The sequence below is a fragment of the Poecile atricapillus genome, chromosome 2 (genome assembly GCF_030490865.1).
Source record: "Poecile atricapillus isolate bPoeAtr1 chromosome 2, bPoeAtr1.hap1, whole genome shotgun sequence".
NCBI lineage: Eukaryota > Metazoa > Chordata > Aves > Passeriformes > Paridae > Poecile > Poecile atricapillus.
The window spans coordinates 14,489,204-14,509,436 of record NC_081250.1 but is presented as its reverse complement, the minus strand read 5'-3'; the positions used below and the strand labels follow the sequence as shown (position 1 = coordinate 14,509,436).

The window sequence follows — 20,233 nt, the reverse complement described above, 5'->3', positions numbered from 1 at the left end:
CAGCTCATATTTGTCACCCAAGATCAACTTAACTCCTTTCAGGGCATATTTGGTATTATTACAATTATTACCTTGCAGAGACACAATTCCCAGGTTTTTGAATAGTGTCAACTTCTACAAGATAAAGAGACAAGATCAAGTATTTTAAGGTACTTTTATTTAATAAATAACTTCAGTAATAGCACTGTAAAAAGTGAACATCTGTTAAAATAAAAAGGCACTTAAAACAAGAATATGACTATGATGCAGTTTGAATGGTCAGAGGCAAATATACATGGCACATGTCAAGAATGATGTGTGACTCGTCATATGACAAACTATGCAATCTTAGCTACGGGGTAAAGGCAAATTTACAGCTAAGACTGCTCAAAAAAACAAACAAGGAAAAAAAGCTTGTGTTGATACAAAAATATTACAAAAAGTATCGCAACCAAATACGTTAGGAAGATTAGAAGGTGACGAAGCACCAGGCTTGAAAGCAAAGAAACATTACAGAATAAAGACACAGCATCACGTAAGGCCCTTAGGTGATCTGAGGATGTCTTGGTAAGGTACTTCATGATACTGCCACCCAGGGCTTGAATTTACAAAGAAAAACTAAGCAAGTTACTGGTCAGCAACTTCTTCAGTAATGGCACATGTTTTAAAGCTATTTTTTCCTTCTCAACATTCTTCTCAAAACCTTTCCTTTTAACCATAACCTGGCAATAGGCAACTTAAAAATCAAAGGTAAGTATGCACACGCTTTTCAGTCTTTTACACTGCTCCCTTCCAGCTCAACTTACCAAATACTTAATCATACCTCTAGCACGACAAAGACCAATTAACCACCAGCTCCATGCTACATGAGTTTAATTACATCTGCAAACTCAAGCCCTGATTTCCCTGTAAAGCTAAAAAGTTTAATACTAAATGGCTAGGCAGAGCCCTCATGCTGATTGCTTTAACCCCTTCCCTCCCAGTCATGCCATGCAGCATCACGCCCTGCACAAGACCTGGATTCACAGCATGGGAATGGGAAAGGTCAGAAAGGCACCATGTGATCCTGGGCTGACTAGGCTACATAGTCTCAAGTTTTTTTGTCCAACCTCTGGCACCAAGTACTCTTATTTGCAAAAAAAAAAACACAAAACAAAAACAAACCAAAAGAAAAAAAAATGTAAAAAAAATTAAAAAAAAAAATTACATATGGTACATTTTCACACAGGAAAACAAACCTATATGTAATGAATTAGTAAAATCACTGCAGTTTGCCCTAAATCTATCTTATTGTGACTACAAAAGTTGCTATGCTGCATACAGTGTTGTGAAGTTATACAAGCAGTGCTCATTTTCCCTCATATTTAGGATTGACCACAGTTGTCACTGCACTCTTGTAAATAGGATTTTCACCCTAGAAAAAGAAAAAAAAAAAAAATTAACATTTGAAGACATGAAGAAAGATAGGTGTTTGCAAGAAGCATAAAAATTAGCATGAGAAATTACCCATTAATGCTTTGTTTGTACACACAAACAGCTTAAGTCAAACTAGTTTTCCTTCTAGCAACTTGAACAAAGGCATGCACAGCTAATATATAAAGCAAAGGGTTAGCAGGATCCTGTTCCATTTGCACCACAGAATTCCTTGGAGGAGGCTGAACCTCGCAGGCTCATCTTGGGGCTCAGCTATCACCCAGAGCTCTTCAGCCCAGGACATTTTATAAAGAACAGAATTGTAAACAACATTGTTTGACACCAGGTCTGACCACAGACCACATTCTGCTATAATAAACATTTAAACAGCTTATCTTACATTGTAATTGAATTCTAGAAACAATGTGGCAAGACTTCTAGTATTTTGCTAATACACAGTCAATATTTACAGTGAACATTCAGTACTCATCATTCTCATTTTATTCCTGTAGGTCTCCCCACCCCCATAAGGGCAAAATGTACAGAAAAAACAAAGAAACTTCTGCACTGGTGCAGATGCTGTAATAAAAAATTATTTCTATTGATATGAGACAAGCCTACAGAACAATTGCTTACATCTCTCTTGCTGAGATTTAAAACCCCCTAAATTAAGCTGTTTTTAAGCTTCCTTTTTTTCCAGGTTTCCTTCTATCTCAGTAAATCTTACTCCATTTATGATATCCTTGCACACCTTGGATGAACAGTGTGAACTCAAAATTAACAGATAAATTTTCACAGGAGCAAGAACCACTGCTAGAATGGCCTGGAGCTGCAGCTCTGAGCTCTTATCACAGCCTGAACCTCAGCCTAAATGAGTCTTGTCTGCCAGCATGAAGCTCTTCTGTGCATACACAACCGATTCCTGAGAAAATTCATCTCAGTGCAGCTGTCAGCTCGAGTGCTGTTCTGGCCAGGGCTGTATCTGGCCTTCAGCAGCAGTAAGGAAATCTCTGTCCCTTTGAAGTTCCTCCCACACAGTCTGAGATGGGCTATACAACCACATTAATTCAACTCTATTAATATTCAACTTGATTTACAATATTTCAGGTTAAACCAATTTTTCCGACACTCAATAAAAGGACACACAAACATCAGGTGTCTATTTTTCAGGGTCATAAACCCAGAGAATCAGCTAGGAATACCACAGAACGTGCCAAAGGCAAGCAAGAACTTCAATTGGTTTTCTCATCACAGTTCCTGGGAAGCTTGCTGCCTTCTGTTTGCAAGGCCCAGCATAGGAGAAGTGACTGCTCTACCCCAACAACAGTGGCTGCTGCTGAGGGAGACCCTGCAGCTGCTGTCATGGTTCCTTTCACAGGAAAAGGTTATTTCTCCTCAGAGCCAGCTTCTCTAACATACAAAGAACAAGGACGGGCATCCAGTCTTGCCTAGATCCAAGAGACTTGTCCAGCCAGAACCTGGACTGCCAGTAAAAGCTCTCTGTTCAGTCTTCTCAAGATCTGAGTCAGTGTCACCTGGACAGAGGTGAAGGAGCAGATGGGTGCTCAGTGCTGCCTGTACTTCACAAATACAGCATAACAGCAAAGTCCCTTCCCCCTTCTGTCAGTTCCCAGGCAAATGCTGTCTTGGCTAAACATGTATCACCTACCGGTCTGGGAAGGGATGAGGAGTAACATTTGGCTGGGTTTTTTAAAATTTTAAATAATGGACAATCATGTGATGTGGCTAGTTCTCACATAGACTAATTAATCAATGCAAAATCATAACCCTCCACGATATTTTTAGCAGAAGGTTTGCAATAGTAATATGCAAACGAAATGGGGAAAACATCTAGGGATGAGGGATTTATTCTGGTATTGAAGTATTCTCTTTATGCCTCAAAGTTCTTGGCAATGTACATTGCTTATTTCCTTGACAAGTTTTAATGGAGAATTCTTAAAAATATAAATATAAACCAATAAAGTTCATGATGCAGAGGAAGTCTGTAAGCATAAGAGGCCGCATCATATGCAAAGTAGAAGTTATTGTAGAACTCTTCCATGGCAAGGCATTATGTAACACTTCTTGCACTGTGCTGTTAGCCTCCAACACTTTACAGAACAGACTCCCCCCAGCACATACAGGGGGTATACACTCACATCTAGTTGTAAAGGGCAGAACTTCTACCAGATAGTCTAGGAATGGGCCTAAAGGTAAGGACTAAAACTTGGAAATTTGCTAGGTGCTACTCATACAACTAATTTGAACCTGAAATCAGGCTTAAAATACAATTTGCATAATAGGGTAGAAAATTTTTTACTATACTGCTTTTTGAAGAAAAGTCAGAATTGAAATTTTCATGTTCTTGATTTAGCACAAGACCTATAAGGATACTGAAACTCTGTCCTGCCTTCCCTTGTACTTCTCAGAAGCACACAGTGGGATTTAGGTCACTGGATAAAGCACTGTCTCCCCAGGCCAGTGTCTCAGCTCCCATTACAAATACTGGAGATTTAGTCAATATTCACAACTCTTCAGCTTAACCCAACCTGACATTTGATCAGCTAAATGGCTCCTGAGGCTCTACTGCCTATAACTGCAATGCAGGCACCTGATGGATCTGCAGGTTCCTTCCCTGCTTCTCCCTGGCTGTTCCAGCCACACCCCAACCTTGTCTTGGGCCTGGCTCAGCAGGGTCTCCTGCAGACACCTCTTCATTAAAATAAATTTCCACTAATCTAACATGATGCTCCCCTCATACCCTCACAGCTGGCAGAGGGTATACATTTTCAGACATTAGAAGCATTCCAGTTTTTTAATTGGCTTCTAAAACGTGGGATTTCACACTTGCTGTCTTAGACAACTAGTATGGTTTTAAATACCCCCTTTTCTCTATGCACTGCAGAAAATACAGTTTCAAGCATGCAGAGTTAGGGAAAACACATTTGCCACATGCCCCTACTACTGAAAACCCCATGCACTTAAACCAAAATTAAATTAACAAACAGTAGCTACATACAAGACTCAGTGAAATACTGAGTGAAATAAAGATGGAGGTACTTTTAAAAAGTACCTTAATCTGAGAATAAAGAGCTATGTTCTTACAACAATATTCACTTCCAACTAGACTGGGCTGTTCAGAGGACAACAGTTCAGGCCACTGTTGCATAAATATGAAACTATTACAGGATGTTCAATTAACCTTTTATTCCTTTTGCTCCAGGGGCTCACTGTTTCAACAGACACTGAAGCTACCTCCATAGTGGGTTTAAGACCTAAGTCACTGTTAGAAGCAGAATTAAAACTCATGCACACCCATTGTTTAGGAGCTGGTTGTGACTATTTCCATCTGCCCTTGGAGCCACAAACAGTGGTCAGTGAATACAGGAATTTACATGAAAGGGATTGAAAACATGGCAACTGTGCTCTCACATCCAGAGCATGTTCATCATTCAGCAGCAAGGTAGAGTCACAGGCAAAAAATCCAAGTCAGGAGAAGAACAAGTCCCTGCAATTTTGAGCACTTTGAATTGTTTGTGGGTTTTTTTTGCATTTTAACCAGTAGCTGCTAAAAAGGCTAACCAAATTACTACAGACTTAGTGTCTAATATAAACATGTTTATCACTTGTGAAATTCAAGATGACTGAATTTGGAGTCTGTTTGAAGATGCTTAGCAATGCACAAGGTATCCCCATGCAGGATTGATAATGGCGTTCACTACAAATAGCAGCTTTGTGTTTTCAATTTGTGATGCAGCTTTTCAGACCAGAAGAAAATGAATCCTTAGACTTGCTACAAGCATGATTCCACCAAAGTATTTATAGCTGACTGGGGTAGAACCTGGGCCTTGAGCATTGACCACCAGGATGCTGTGGCATCATCTGCACCACCATGGACCAGCACCAGGGAAATGTCCGAGTACCTGGTCCATGACAAACTCCATGGTGCTGCAGTTCCCTCACCAGCCCATCTGTGGATGAAGGCTGTAGGAAAGGAAGGGTCAAAAACTGCACAAAGTTAATTTGTGTATGCACACACCTGGAGGGAATCCACTACAGTGTAATTTTCATATAATGGGATTTCAGATGACTCTCCTGCCTTGACATTACAAAGCAACTTTCATCTAAATGGGAGGCTATGGCAATTATCTAAAACCACCAGAAAATCTTACCTATAGAGAAAAGCAGAACCTTGTTTTACACCTCATGGCTCACCTACTCTGACAATTCTGACCCCCTCCTTTCCGGTGGTCCATAAGAATAATCCCACCTCCCTTCTCTCCCCAGGCTTCTAATATTTCTATGAATATCAAAAACTATAAAGTCAAGTTTAAAAAGCCCCAAACCACACCCTTTCACACTTTTAACCTTCACATCTGAGCAAACAAAAAAGGCAGAAGTCAATTCCTTCATTTACACCAGAAGAAAGTTTTGCAGTAAATACATTTTGAGGAGAAATGGCAGCACCAAGGACATTACATCCTGAAGAGTCACAGGGCAGAGAACAAGAGCACAGAATGGAAGTTACACACCGTATGGTTTGTTAGGTGCTTGTCCTGCATGCAACAGAAAGTACACAGTTAAGTGAATGGCAGAAGAACAGGTAACAGAGACTTAACCAGATGGAGTATGTGGTGTTAGAAAGGACTAAAAACTCAATTTCCTCCCCAGAACAATTGGCTCTGGGAGAAAAACATAAAGGAGATGAATGTGGTTGATGTAGCAGGCAAAAGGAATGTTTTTTACAATCTATTTTGGACACACTGGAAAGTGAAATGATTGCAAAGAAAAAGGAAACTATATTTAATCAGAATGCTACACAAAGCATTTGGAACTTCTGTCACAGTGAGACCAAGTAAGAGCTTAAATAGTCTCAGTTTCTGCTTTCTCCCCTTATTTTTCCTTTACAAAATCTTTTGAATGCAACACTGAAAAAGGAGACAGCAGACAGTATAAAATTAGAGATACAGATCCTTCCCTTCCATTGGATTCTAGAAAAAAAAAAAATCCATGGATGTTTAATGGATGTGCTGCCTTTCCATCTTCTTCATTCCCCTCCCTCTAGTCTCTGCACTACTTTCTCTTAGTGCTCTTCCAGCATCTTTTCTGCATCTCAGCCCCCCTTTCACTCCTTCCCCAGCAGCTGGGGGTCCCAGGGAAGGAGAACACCTCGAGCACCCATGGAGGGCAACCTGAGAGTCTGCAGAAGGTCTGATCACTTCTGCTTCACCAACTTCCTCTCCTGGATACTGCTGCTACTTCTGGTGTGTTGGGTATGAAGAGAACTGACATCAGCAATTCCAATCAAATGAGGTGCTCAGGCTGAGTTTAGGGGGAAGTAAGAAACTGAATGAAAAATGTATCTAGAGGGGACAAGAATATTTCCTCCTGCCCTATTAGTGTTTCATTTCTATGGACACCCTAAAGCTGGCTATGTTACAAGGACTGTGATATTACCAGTTTCAATAGAAATAAGGATAAAAAAATAAGGTGCATATTTAATTATATGGTAGAGTATATGCATTTCATACCTTAATTACAGACTAGGTCTATACTAGGTTAATAAGACAAAGCAGTTTACAAAAAAAAGGTAATGCTACTCTGCATATTCACAGAACCATTCTAATAAAACCAATGATATTTGTTGGCTGGGATATTTTAGGAGTATCTAATCTAGCTTAGCAAAAATATTGATTTTAAGCAAACTGACTGCTGATTTCAAGAAACAGAAGACAAAGCATCCCCTGTGTATCTCTCTACAATCCAAAAATATTCTTCAATCTTAAGAGCTGTTCTATTATGTATCAACACATCTGCAAAAAAATTTAAAAATCGCTTGTAGAATAGTTTAAGCCAGTACTGGCAGTATTAGTAAGTAAGCAATCTTGCTGTCAAAACCAGTTAAAAATTTTCAAGCTGCATTCTTGAAAACCCCACAATCAAAGCAGCAGCAGGTACACTGAGCAAGACTCAAACTGTGATTAACTGACTGTGACACACAATGAGTTTGAAGTGACATGCAAAGGGGAAAAAGAGGAAAGAAAATGAAAGGAGATACAAACTGAGACTTAGAGACCAGCTTTACGTCCATAGTTTGGATTCTTGAAATTGTTAATAGGGCTCTTGTATATTGGATTTTCTTGCTGAAGTAAAAGAAATGGTCAATGTCGAATAATTCAACAGGAAAAGAAACGCAAAATTCTCAACTATCACTGAAAAAAAATCATGCTATATATTGAGTGTTAGTAATTTTTTTACCCCCAGTACGAGATTAATCAATTTTATTAAATGAAAACAAAAGGCTTCCTAGGAGAATTTTTTACAAAGATATTTTCTTATCAAGCACATGGGGGCGTTGACTTCTACAGAACTGTAGTGAAGAGGCTCTTGATTAGCAGACTCCTGACACTGCCCAGAGGCAGCAACTCTGTAGTCTAGCAAAGCCTATAGACCATAGACTTGTTTTTCTTGCACATGTCTCTGTTGACAAAGAGCTGGGAAGATTTCAACAAACCAGCACCAGCCATGATTTTGAGACTTTATGGAAGTTTCCCAATTAACCCTGCATGAGTATTTGTAAGATTTACTCAATGAGCGCAAAATTTTCTTCTTTGTTTTCTACAGAAGTGACTCATCTTTATAATAAACGTTCTCATCATATGTTGCAAAGTGTGGTAGAACTTGCAAAGCTGAACTGTTCTGTCACCATCACATTTTCTCTCTGAAATATTATTTAAACCTGAGTTACTATTCTCCTTTCTGCCTCAAGAAATACTTCTCTAAGAGGACTGGTCACACTTTAAAGCACGTGAACGAAAATCTTCAATTTTTCCTCCACTACTGCAGCTTTTATACATAGAAAAGCTTCTTGACTCACCGTATCCCACTTGGCATTCATTTTCTCCTTTTCAAATTTAGCAAATTCTCTTCTGTCATGAATGATCATTAGTAGTTTCCAAATCAATAATAATGCAAGTCCAATAAGAACAATTCCAGCAACCACACCGGCTACAATGGGAATGATGTCAGGACCGCTGGGGCACTCTGGGGAGCAAAGTAAGGGAAACATGATTTTACAAAATGCTAAAGGTAATGCATATCCAGGAACTGTTAACGTTTCATTTTGTACTGAAGCCAGTATTTTGAATATCAGATATGCCAATACTATTTTTCTTGCAAATAACATAATTTTTTGAATATGTACATCCTGTAATGTTCCAGCTTATTTTTATCCTTCTAATTTGTGTTTGATCTTAGCAACAGAACAACCTGTTCTGATGATCAAGTGTATACACTGCTAACCCCTTAAGCTATTTATTTACAGTATTAAGAGCAAAATAACTGGCAATTGTATTTAAAGATGCAAGAGCTCCAGGTCAAAGCTGTGGCAGCTGGAGCACAAATGCTGAGCAGCAAAACCGGCCCCACATACAGACACAGAACATCCTGAGTTGGAAGGGACCCACAAGGATCATTGAGTCCACCTCCTGGCCCTGACACAAGACAGCAACAAAAGTCACACCCTGTGCCTGAGAGCACTGTCAAAAAACTTCTTGAACTCTGTCAGGTTTGGTGCTCTGACCACTTCCCTGGGAGCCTGTCCCGGTGCCCAACCACCCCCTGAAAAACCTTTTCCTGATACCCGACCTAGATCTCCCCAGACACAACTTCAGGCCATTCCCTCAGGTCCTGTCACTGGTCACAACAGAGATCAGGGTCTGCCCTTCCTCTTCCCCTCACAAGGAAGCTGTAGACTTCCTTGCACCTTGTGATGAGATGCAAGGTGATTTAAAATGGCTGACACAGAAATAATAATCCTCCAAGTTAAAACCTAACTCCACTATTAACGTAGCATTCCCAATAATCACAAACTGAAGAAAGGCTTTTGCAGAGCTCAGCGCACAGACTGAAGGAGTCAGAAGCAAATTAATGCAAGTCCTGTGCAATAGAACAACTGTGGATAGAACAGAGCTTCCCCCACACTGCAGACTCCCTATCTTCATAGCTGCCTCTGCAAGAGTGAGGGAGTTGGGAAGGGACATGATAGGAATTCCTTGGGAGCCAGTAAGGAACAAGTGTCTGCTCCACAGAACACAGCTCTACTGGCCAGAGCTTGTTCCATCAGCACTTGCATGGCACAAATTAAGGTGCCTCCTCCTGCACGATGGGCTTGATTCACCTCTGATCTAAGGCAGCAGAAGTTCACACATGAAGAAAAGGTCAGGCCCCAAAAGCGTAGGACATGTATGGCTTGGCCCAGGAGACAGAGCTCAAGTTCCTTCTCCATACTGTGGACTACTTTTGCAGAGAATTTAAAACATTCTGAATTGAAGCAGTATTTATTTCTATGAGCCACTCGCCACTGGACTGTGTAAAGTCATGATCATCAAAACAACCAATTCTGAAAATTCCTCAAGTATATAATACAGCACTAAATCTCTAAGGTGTGCATTTTCTATCAGGCTTTTAAAAATCAGGGGACCACAAGCTGCTAATGTACAGAACCATAAATTTTGCACTTTTAGATGCAATATCCAGTGATTCAAACTAACAATACTCCTGGTAAATAAATGGCAAATTACTGATGGAGTTATAGAATTGTTCTCACTTTTTTCTATCAGAAGATTATCTCTTAAGGATTAACTAAATAAATGATTTTGGGATCTATTATTGAAAGTACCACAGTCAAGTAAAAGCAAAGCTTCTTAGCATAAAATACTTCAAGTGGTTTGCAGCAAAGTACACAGTTTCATGTAGACTGATCCCAAATTATTAAGAAAGGGAAAAGAAAAACAGGAACAAAACCCCTCAGACACCATTGTTTATAACCTGTAGCAGAAGCTTAATTAAAAAAAAACTATCAAAATTTATCTAAATAGGACTTGCTACAAGAGAGATAAAATAAGCCTGAGAGTACATCAAGTGCAAACAGGAAATGTTTCAACAAATACACATATCTGATTTACCTTTTGTTTTTGAAAAATCTAGACCAAGGGAGACGTGTTTTTCTAAAGCCACTCAGACACGCACAACTCTCACTCGGGGAACAGGCACCTGTTTCTGAATGCATTTAACTCGCCCAAATGAACCACAGGTACTTTGTAGCACCCAACAACTGCACAAATTAACAAAGGAGGAACAGGCAACAGTGTGCTCCTACCTGGGGTCTCCACCACGTGGACATTGGCTTCACCATTTGAGTTGACAGAGTAAGTGAAGTAGAACCAGCAGTCATCAACATCCTTCTCTTTGCAGTGAGACAGGGGATCGGGCTGGCCGGGCTGCGGCAGCTTGTCCCGGCTCTCCACGCGCGTCATGTTGAAATGCATACATTCCTGGGAACACGTCTCCTTCTTCTCTCCCTTATCAAAAGCTCTGCACTGAACACAGTCCCTGGGCAAGAACAAAACAGGAGTAGTGCTTTTGAATGTGTTCATGGAAGATATCTAGCATTTAACCTAAAGATACGCTAAAGAGAAAACACAGGGAAAAAAGTCCAAGAAAACCAACCCCTTTGCCACAGCGGTTAGGGAAAAATAAAGCAAGACATGGCTTTGTACCAGTCAGAACATTTATATACCTTGAGACTAATAAAAGCCCTTTTCATGAATTCCTCTTTCCCTGAATGACTCACAGGCTTCAAGAAAAGAAAAAACCCCAAACTTTTTCAACACCTCTACCTGGGAGATGAATACTCTCAAGAAAAGCCACTGTAAGAACAGGGTAACACAGGTTATAAAGAACAAACTCAGTGACAAGCTTTACAGCAGGGTGTCAGTGAATAATTCATTGAAAAAAGCAGATTGAACAGGATTTTTATACTAAAAATAACAAAGGTTTTTCTCAGCACAAAGTGAGTTGCACAGGAATCTGCTCAGCCATTAATCCTAAACTTATTTCAAAGTTTTCATGAAGAAAATGCAGGCTTCTAAAAACCCGTATTTCTGAAGAGAAAGATGCAAATTTCACTGGCTCACACAGTTCTAGGTTTAGTTTTTGAATGTCAAGTTAGTAATTTCAGTAGTATTTCTTTTAAGCAAAAAGCTTAGCTGAAATTTTAACTATTGAAAGCTTTGTTTTAAAAATCCTCACACATCACAAACTCAAAACACATAGAAGCTGGGACTTGTTTTTCTGGGTACGTACTTGTGCTCTGCACAGACACCGACGCAAGTCTGACACATTTCACATGTGGGGCCTTGGAATTTGGGATCTGTACAGTTACAGGTGCCACATTCACAGGTTCCTCTTCCATTGCAAATCTGCCCATTAGATGCCATACACGGTGCAGTATCCAAGGAACAGTCACAGGCGCTGCCAGTGAAGTTGGGGAAACACTCGCACACTCTGCACTTACAGATCCCATTTCCTGTGCAGTGAAAAGGTATTGCAAAGAAATCAAGTTAATATAAAAAAATCAGTGACAGTGAGAAATAAAGGTTTACCACCTCAGGGTAGATAAAAGAAAAAGAAGTCATGGAAGACTCTAATGAATTAAGGGGTACAAAATAAATTTTAGCTCCTTGAAAGACTACTTACAGGCATTCATCCCTTTTCCCATTTTCCTGTACATTCAGATTTCCTTTCATAAGCAGAATAACATGACTTGGGAATATCAGATCAAGACTAGCATAATGTGATGACCATATCCCCCAGGTGGCGAGCATTACAGCACAGCTTCAGTTCTCAATCTTGTATGCATACAGATAAATTGACTGCTCCTGTCTTCACATCTATCACTATACAAATGTATAAAGACTTAAAAAGATGAGGAGTGCACTAACTGAGTACTCAAAACACAGAAAATTGGAACAGCTTTGGCTCCACAGAACACCAATGTTCAGCTGCAGTACTTCTGATCTCACACACCCAACCCAACTTCATGCTCCTTACACTCTGCACAAGAAACAAGATGCCTTTATTCTGATCTGGAAGACAAGGAAAGATCATTAAAGAAGGAGGGGTGTGGCCAAAGAGAATAAAGTGTTTCAGTCAACACTTCCCTGTCACCATGTATTCTGGAACATCACCACCACTGCTTCCATCCTTTGTGGGGCATTAGTGGATTCTGACCAAATCAAACAAATGAGGTATTCTCATCACTCAGAGCTTAGTGGCTTCTCTGTTTTGTTTTTGCATCACAGACAACACTGAGGTAGTAGTTATACTCCTGCCAGATACTTGCAACATGCAACCACATGCAAAGCAGCAAAATAATTTAGACACTGGCTGCTGAAGGTTTTTTAAATTGCTTTTGATTTCAGGAATTGACTATCATTGAAGTCTTAAGCAGTCTCTAAGTGCTTAAGGTGTTTTTCTAGATCTTGCACATTCTAGCCTTCATCTACCTTTCAGAACAGTGTCAAGCAATTCACTGGTATGCTGTCAAGCACCAAAGCCAAGAATTCACTATTACAAATAAGTTGAGGGCATTCTCTCTTTCTATTGACACAGTGGTTACACTGAGCCAGTATACCATTACAATCTCAGAAGAGTTTTTTCAGCTCTCTTTACTGTAATACATGAGGGTAATTCTGCAATTAACAGCAGAAGTCAAGTTCACTTTACACCCTTGGAGCTGTGATTCAAGGAAGGTAAAATGTGCATTGACAGACTACATGCTCAGAGGGCTGTTTTACTAATAGACAAGTGTTTGCAATCACTAAATCTGTGAGTATCTTCATCTCTGCTATCGAGTGGCTTTGATCTTTTAGCTAAGTATCCCTACTCTGCTGGGTAGAGAAGACAGACTTGCGAACTACTGACCAGCTGTGCCTGCAGAAAGCTGAAGCATCTCTCACCTCCACAGATTAAACCATTTGATCGATCACAGTTGAAGTTGTCACATTCACAGTATTTGCCAGAATACACCTCATTGGTGTTTTCCCTTTTCTTGCACACGCATTGTCCACAAATGCATTCTCCATTGTTACTGCAGATTTCTGTGCTGTTCTCCCTCCTGCAGTAAGCATCCATATCCTCACTATTTACTTCATCTGTGCTACATTCACATAGTCTTCCAATACGTCCTTCATTACATCTGCAAGGTAAAAACATGACTGAAAATATAATCTTAATTGAAAGTCACACAATAGAAGGCCACAAGAATAGCACAAAGAACAGGAGTAAAAGTGATGACACTCTCAAGGGATGTTCCAACTTAAACTTCAAATGAGGTTTCCAGCTGACAGCTACGTACCAGTTCTTGAAGGCACTGGAGCAAACTGGACTGAGCTGCTTTTATGCTGATTATCTTACCTGATGTTCCAGGTGAGAGACTATGTGTCACCCCCTCTAACTAAATAGTCACACAATTATTATTAATCCCTCTCTCACGTGACACAACAATAATTATTTCTCAAGTGACAGAAACCGTTCCCTGTAGCTGCTGACGTATTTCAATAAAAAGGTTTCCAATCATCAGCAATTAAGCAGGAGGGCAGATGATCTGCAGAGCTGCCAAACTCAGATCTTCAGGGATCAGCACTTCTCATTATCAAGGGTAAGATATCAATGAGCAAATGGAGGTTGCTCCTGTGCCCATCAGTGATCGACAGACTTAAGTGGTGTCCATCACAGACAAGAGATCATTGGGAAGCTGCTGCATTTACAAAAACAAAAGGCTGTGCTTATCCACAGGCCTGTTCTTGCCCATGTGAAACCAAGTGGACACCAGCGGCAGTCACACCAAGTAAAAGAAGTTTTTCTACACACAGATGGGAACAATCTTTTCTCTGTATTTAAAAAGGAACACAAAAAATGGATCAATATCCTTTAAAGCACTGACTCAAGGCCAAATTTGAATTCTGACTCATACAATAATGCTGATCTAATGATCAATATTTAAGCATAGGGATTATTTGCAGAGATATGGCAGTATTTCAAAGTATCCTAAAAGAAACAGGCCCCCAACAGCAATTCTTGTTTCACTAAAAAAAAATAATAAACCCAAGTAAATCCTAATTAAGGAAACAAAGATCTTGCTCATATTTCTCTTTTGCAAAAATAAAGAAAACGTCTGTTTGTTTACCTGCACGCACCACATTCAAATGTTCCATTTCCTGCATGGCAGGCTGGACTATTAGGTTCTCCTTCACTTTGACACTGACACTCACAGATGAACTGGAGATTAATTTCCAGTTCTTCAGTGAATCCCAGTGGTTTAATCTTAATAGTTTCGTTTTGCTCTTTCTTTGGACATTCATTAGCTGTTATATTAATCTCAAATATAACCTGAAAAAAAAAAAAAGAAAAAGGAGTGTCATGTTACTACATGTCTGTACTACTAAAAAGAAATGCTGTGTTGGACACTTTACGTGCATTTTTTATTTGAGCAGCAGCCCATATACTCTGAGTTACCTCATCTCCAATTGAAATGTTAGAACACTTCCTTCCTTCTTCTTGTGTGCCATTCACTCCATTCTTGCAGAAAGACTTGTAACTGATTGTCACTCCTTTTGGTAGCTTAGTATTTTCCAGGATAACCTCTGAAGAAAGAGACTGAAACAACAGTTATTACCTAACTTCAAACTGAGTTGCAGAAGTGTTTTGTTGAAGAACAGACATTAAACAGCTATGCCCAGTCTAAGCACCAACCCCACAGGCACACTGGAATTATTTAAGTTCCAATGTGCTTAGAAACACCAGCCCAGGGCTGCCCAAAGTCACGCTGTGGTTACCCCTTCTCATGTCTGAACTTGTTACAAGGTCAGGACAGGTTTCCACAGGCACTCATTTATCCCATGTGCTCCAAAAGAGAGGTGAAGCTCATTTACATACAATGCAGCAATGAAGAAAATATTGTGGGGCCAAACCCAGCAAAATGGCTTTTTTTGCCAACACTTGGAAAGAAAGTAAAAGTGAAGAAGTTGAAGAAACAGTGTGGGTTTTGGTTGTGAATTTTATCTTTTGAAAGGGAAAATGTGGATGGTTAGCTTTCTTTGTAATGACATTTTAAATGGCTTTAAGAGGGTATCTTTTTACTCATCTAACCTCTTATTGCCATAGAGTCTGAATGTTCAGTATGGTTTTACAGCTATGGAGTATAGTTATAGTGTAGAATACTAACCAGTCCACCTTGGAGTCTCTGCTTGAAAAACTTCGGAGAAAAAAAAATAAATTAATAAATAAAACCTGAACTTACATTGTATGCATCAATGATCAGCTGAATCACATTGCTGGAATTTGAAGACAATGTCCCCACTGCTGATTTTGGTATCAGATTTTTCAGTTCCTTTCAATATTGACAAAAACAGAAGGAAAAGTACAGTCTTACTGGCAAACAAAGTATAATTTTCAGTTTAAATGGTGATATAGTGTGTTAGTGGATTCACTAGTCAAGTACTTCAGCAAACAAAGCTGTGTTGCCAGTGATGAACACAATTTTTGAGGTTATACACAGCCCTACTAGCACAAACACCCAGCCTTTTCTTCTCCTTTGCATTTTAACTCTGATTTTGGTAACAGAATACTAAGCCCTTCTCTTGTACCAGTTGACCACAATCTCTCTTCAACCACACTTGGAATACATTAAAAATAGATAGGCATAATTAAAAAAAAAAAAAAAAAAAAAAAAAAATTTGAATACAGTTTATAAAAGAACCCCAAAACCAAAAAAACAGGTTAAAAGAAGGAAAAATATGCATGTCCTTTACACAGTCATTTCCTATTGCACAATCACATCCAGTAGTTTAGTTAATTTTAAACATGGGGTATATAAATAGAGCACAAGAGACAAAATATGTTCTTTCATAACTGTGTCCCCTGGATTCAGTGTCCACACCCCCCTCAGCTATTTTGCTATAAAAATGTTCACAAAAAATAGAACTGCAGATGTGTTCTCGACTCACTCATACCTATATAATGAATAGCAAGGAGAAGGGGCACTTTCTCACTGGAAATTAGTCATTTTTGATTTGAAGAAATAAAAAAGCTTAATAATAAAGTATGTGGGTAGCAAAATATTACTTCCATGATCACTTACTTCCACAATTACTTTAATTTCAAATAAGTCAATTTTAATGACTTCAGAGTAATTTCTTTACCTTATAGACTGCTTGAAACTCTTCAGTAACAGCAAATATTGTCTGAATATTGTTCTCACTGAGTTTCTGTACCAGATGAGCAATAGAGGGATAATCCTAAAAAAATCAATCATAAAATTAAATTCAAATTTGAAACTTGTTGCTAGAAAATAATTGAAAAGACTCTGACATCATAAATACAAATCTTCTTTAGAAACATACATTCAACTCCTAACTAGCCAGCTCATGTCACAGTATGAAAGCAAAACAACCTCTGAAAACAAACAGGCGTTGGTAGGATCTCATATGTGCCTCATGAAGATAAGTGTTTCTTCACATGGACATTATCACATTCCGTGACATGTAAAAGGTTAAATCCTTAAATTCTCAAAAAATTATCTTCAGTCCCTCAAAACCACTACTTCTTGCACTGTTTCACAAAGAAATGATGAAACAAAACTGAATTAATTTTAGGCCTTTATTGAACAATTTTCACTCAAAGTTAGGAATATATGAACACACAAACTTGGTAAAGCTTATTGTGGTTACCCCATCTGGTAAATATTTCTCTTTGCATTTTTGACTGATCTCCCTTCCAGTAAACCACAAAGGCAGTGTAAACCATACTCTTACCATAAACTTTGCATCATACATTTTCAGTCTTAAAAAACTATTCAAGCAGATATTTTACAGTATTTTTCACTAGTAAGCTATTCTGAAAATGAAGAATGGTGAAATGAAAAAATAATGAAACAGTCATCACAGCTTTCTAGTGGATATACAAGCCCATCACTTAGGAGCTGGGCTGTATGACCCTTGTACATCCCTTCCAACTCTGAATATTCTGTGATTCAGTGTGGCATACAGGATTATTAGTCATCAAAAAGGTTAAAATCCAGCAGCACATAACCATAGCACGAAAGTTGCCATTTCTTGAAATTCTCCAGTTAAGACTGGATTAATTCTTGCACATTTGCCTTAATTTAGCTAAAGTCACTTCATGTAAACAGATGTATTTTCTAAGACAGTGGTCTGAAACTATACCACATAACCCAATGAGTTATTTTGATCTTAAGCATCATAAAATATTCATTTCCCTAGAAGGTGATATAAAGACTTACATAATAGTGGCTCATTGTGTACACGTTATTTTCCAGATGACATTTCCCATCATTTGGCAGAACAATTCCACCAAGTTTGCCATCTCCTGCGAAGTGGAATCCAGCATCCGTGGAAAACACTAATAGTCTTGTAACATTCCTCCAGCCAATTTGTTCCTTGGGAAAAACACAATCAGATTTTTGGTATTTTGTACCAATTTATTTTGAAGCATTTGGGACCAACACTTGAGAGGGAAGTGCATGGAAAAGTAGACAGACTAAGGAGAAGCCACATTGCAGAAGTGTCACCCTGGAAAACACTCATTCATGCAAACCTTGGAAACATTTATGTTCCATTAAATGTCTGCTCCAAAACATCTGCTGCAGGTTTTTCATCAAAGGCAAAGAAGATTTTTTTCGAGATAGACTCTGTTCAGTTCTCACTGGAATATCTGAAGAGTGACAGGGTTTAGAAATCAGGCTCTTCAGTGCCAGTTCCACTCCATGCCCTGACCAGGCAGCCCCAGGGCGCTGGCGTGCAGCGCTGAACTGCCCAGCACCACACCCTGAACAATCACCTGGCTTTGCCAAGCTAGTGCTGCACCCAGCACAGTGCCTGCCAGAGGACTGGCCCACGAGCATCCTGCTTCACAACTGCAGGGCCTAATTATCTCAACTGCCCTTTCCTACTTTTTTTTAATTTTTCCATGGAGCTGAAGCCCTAGCTAATTTAATGAAAGAAGACCATGTAAAAGTGTCGTATACTAACAGCTAACACCAAAAAACCCCTAGAAGGCTTATGATTAACACTGCACTTTTAAACCAAGACTCCAGATCATTTCAGAAAGTCTTGAATCCATTGATCAACAGCAAAAATAATATGGTAACAAGGCAATAAACTTAGATATTGCTTTTTTGAGATTCCATTCTGCACATAGAATAGTCTGTCAAAAGGACAGAAACAAAGAATCCTTAGGCCCACAAAAATAAGTAAAAAAACTAGTTTTCCATCTACTTTCTGCGAAACTAGTAGAAGTCACAATACACCAAATTTCTGCAACCACAACCACAAGAAACTTACAGATCTTTAGAATAATCTGAGAATAATTGCTTACTCAGGATCTCAGACACTTTTAAGCAAACCTGATTCTTTCTCTATTACAACTTTAAAAGCTTTGTCTCTACATGCTGTGATCACAACCTCTGTTCAGCACTTTCACATTTCCCAGTTTCATTCACTCACTGAATTCTTACTCACCTACCCTGTCTTGCTTGCAGGAGGTGACATATTCAAATGCCAGCCACCATAAAACACTAATGCTGCATTCAAACAATTTAATCTAATAGAACAATAAAAAAAAAAAATATTACACTCACCCCACAAACTGCAACCTGCATTATTGCATCAAATCCACCTTCAGGAGAATCTAAGTTCCCAGAAATGTGCTGTTTGCCTACAAGTTCATTGAATTTGTTTCCTTCACTGGTAAGGCTGAGTACATTTTTATAGCTAAATGGACTTGTACAGTTCTGGTCCCCTGTGCAAGGATTTCTGAGCTTGGCTGGGGTTGTACTTATATAAGGCATCACAGTTTTCTCCACAAAAGAGCCAAAGCCTAAGAAAAGAACAATAAAATCCCTGTCAGTTGAAGAATGGAAGTCTCATTTCTATTATCACACAACAGAATTCAAATGCATTATTGCTGAATCAGAAATAGTTCTTATATTTATGTCCCATCTTCTCCACCAATGCCAAATACTTCTATGCTGTTCAACAGGTCCTATGTATTAGAACATCTGCCATAATACTGCTAAATTGAAAAAAAAAAAATACTCTTCATATACAATCATGTGAAAAACATCAGGAAGGAAACTTGGGGGGGTTTAATTTTTCTTTTTTTGAATAGGCAAATCTTTCTTACCAATCCGAAAGTCTGAAGTTATTTTTTCCATCTCTAACATCAGAGCGGTTCCGAGACTTTTCACATTCTCTAAATCATCTTTCATAGAATAGGAGAGGTCCATAAGATAATAAAGGTCAATGGGGTAGTCTTCAGCTCTCTTGAATTTTAATGAAAATGTCTGGGGTTCCCCTGTTTCAGAGATTAAATAACAAACAAACCATTAAAAATTCCATAACTGCACTGGCAAGAAAAATGCCTTTCTAAGGAAAGGCTGGCAAATCCTTATGAGGGTTTTGAATTACAGGTGATTCTTTTCTCCTGTTGACTGAAATGCTTAACATCAAATTATGATGAAAAAAATGTCAACAAGTGTTTCAAATGTTCAGCTTCATATTTCCAAGGTAGCTTATCTCCCCACAGAAAAATTAGCATGCCAAAACCCAAGCTTCTTGTACTTGCTGCAGTTTCAGGTCTTCATACTTGCAATTATTCTAACAAGGTTCCTGTAAGACCTAATAACACAATTTTTCAACATCTATTTTCATCCAAGATGACTTCAGTAATTCTCAAAAGTTATAAAACCACATTTTTTAAATAGGTTTATAAAAGTAAAATGAGTTCTGGATGGAATATTGCAGCTTACTTTGAATCTACCAAGCTCAGAGCACAGAAATGGAAGTGAGAGAATAGCAAGTTTGTATTTGCTGTGATTTTAAGCCCAGACCCTGCATTTTACCTACAGAAGAATGTAGTCTCACTCTGATGCTGAAAGACAGAAGGATTACACACACATACCACACAAAACTGGAACGAA

The 20,233-nt window shown here is 38.9% G+C and overlaps 1 protein-coding gene across 3 annotated transcripts in view; it reads right to left on the bottom strand.

Moving 5' to 3' along the window:
• Positions 1–140: 140 nt before the first annotated feature.
• ITGB1 (integrin subunit beta 1) overlaps positions 141–20,233 on the bottom strand; it is a 41,897-nt gene continuing 21,804 nt past the window's right edge. For 2 of the 3 annotated variants that reach the window (XM_058831628.1, XM_058831630.1), the window contains exons 5-17: positions 19,438–19,608; positions 18,893–19,131; positions 17,537–17,692; positions 16,437–16,532; positions 15,536–15,625; positions 14,752–14,892; positions 14,423–14,625; positions 13,194–13,432; positions 11,539–11,761; positions 10,553–10,785; positions 8,270–8,436; positions 7,455–7,535; positions 141–1,393 (exon numbers count right to left, since the gene is read on the bottom strand). In XM_058831628.1, the coding sequence (XP_058687611.1) occupies positions 7,461–7,535; positions 8,270–8,436; positions 10,553–10,785; positions 11,539–11,761; positions 13,194–13,432; positions 14,423–14,625; positions 14,752–14,892; positions 15,536–15,625; positions 16,437–16,532; positions 17,537–17,692; positions 18,893–19,131; positions 19,438–19,608 (2,033 nt within the window). In that variant the 3' untranslated portion in view covers positions 141–1,393; positions 7,455–7,460. The remainder of the gene's footprint in view (positions 1,394–7,454; positions 7,536–8,269; positions 8,437–10,552; positions 10,786–11,538; positions 11,762–13,193; positions 13,433–14,422; positions 14,626–14,751; positions 14,893–15,535; positions 15,626–16,436; positions 16,533–17,536; positions 17,693–18,892; positions 19,132–19,437; positions 19,609–20,233) is intronic. The other variant, XM_058831629.1, reaches the window with a different exon arrangement.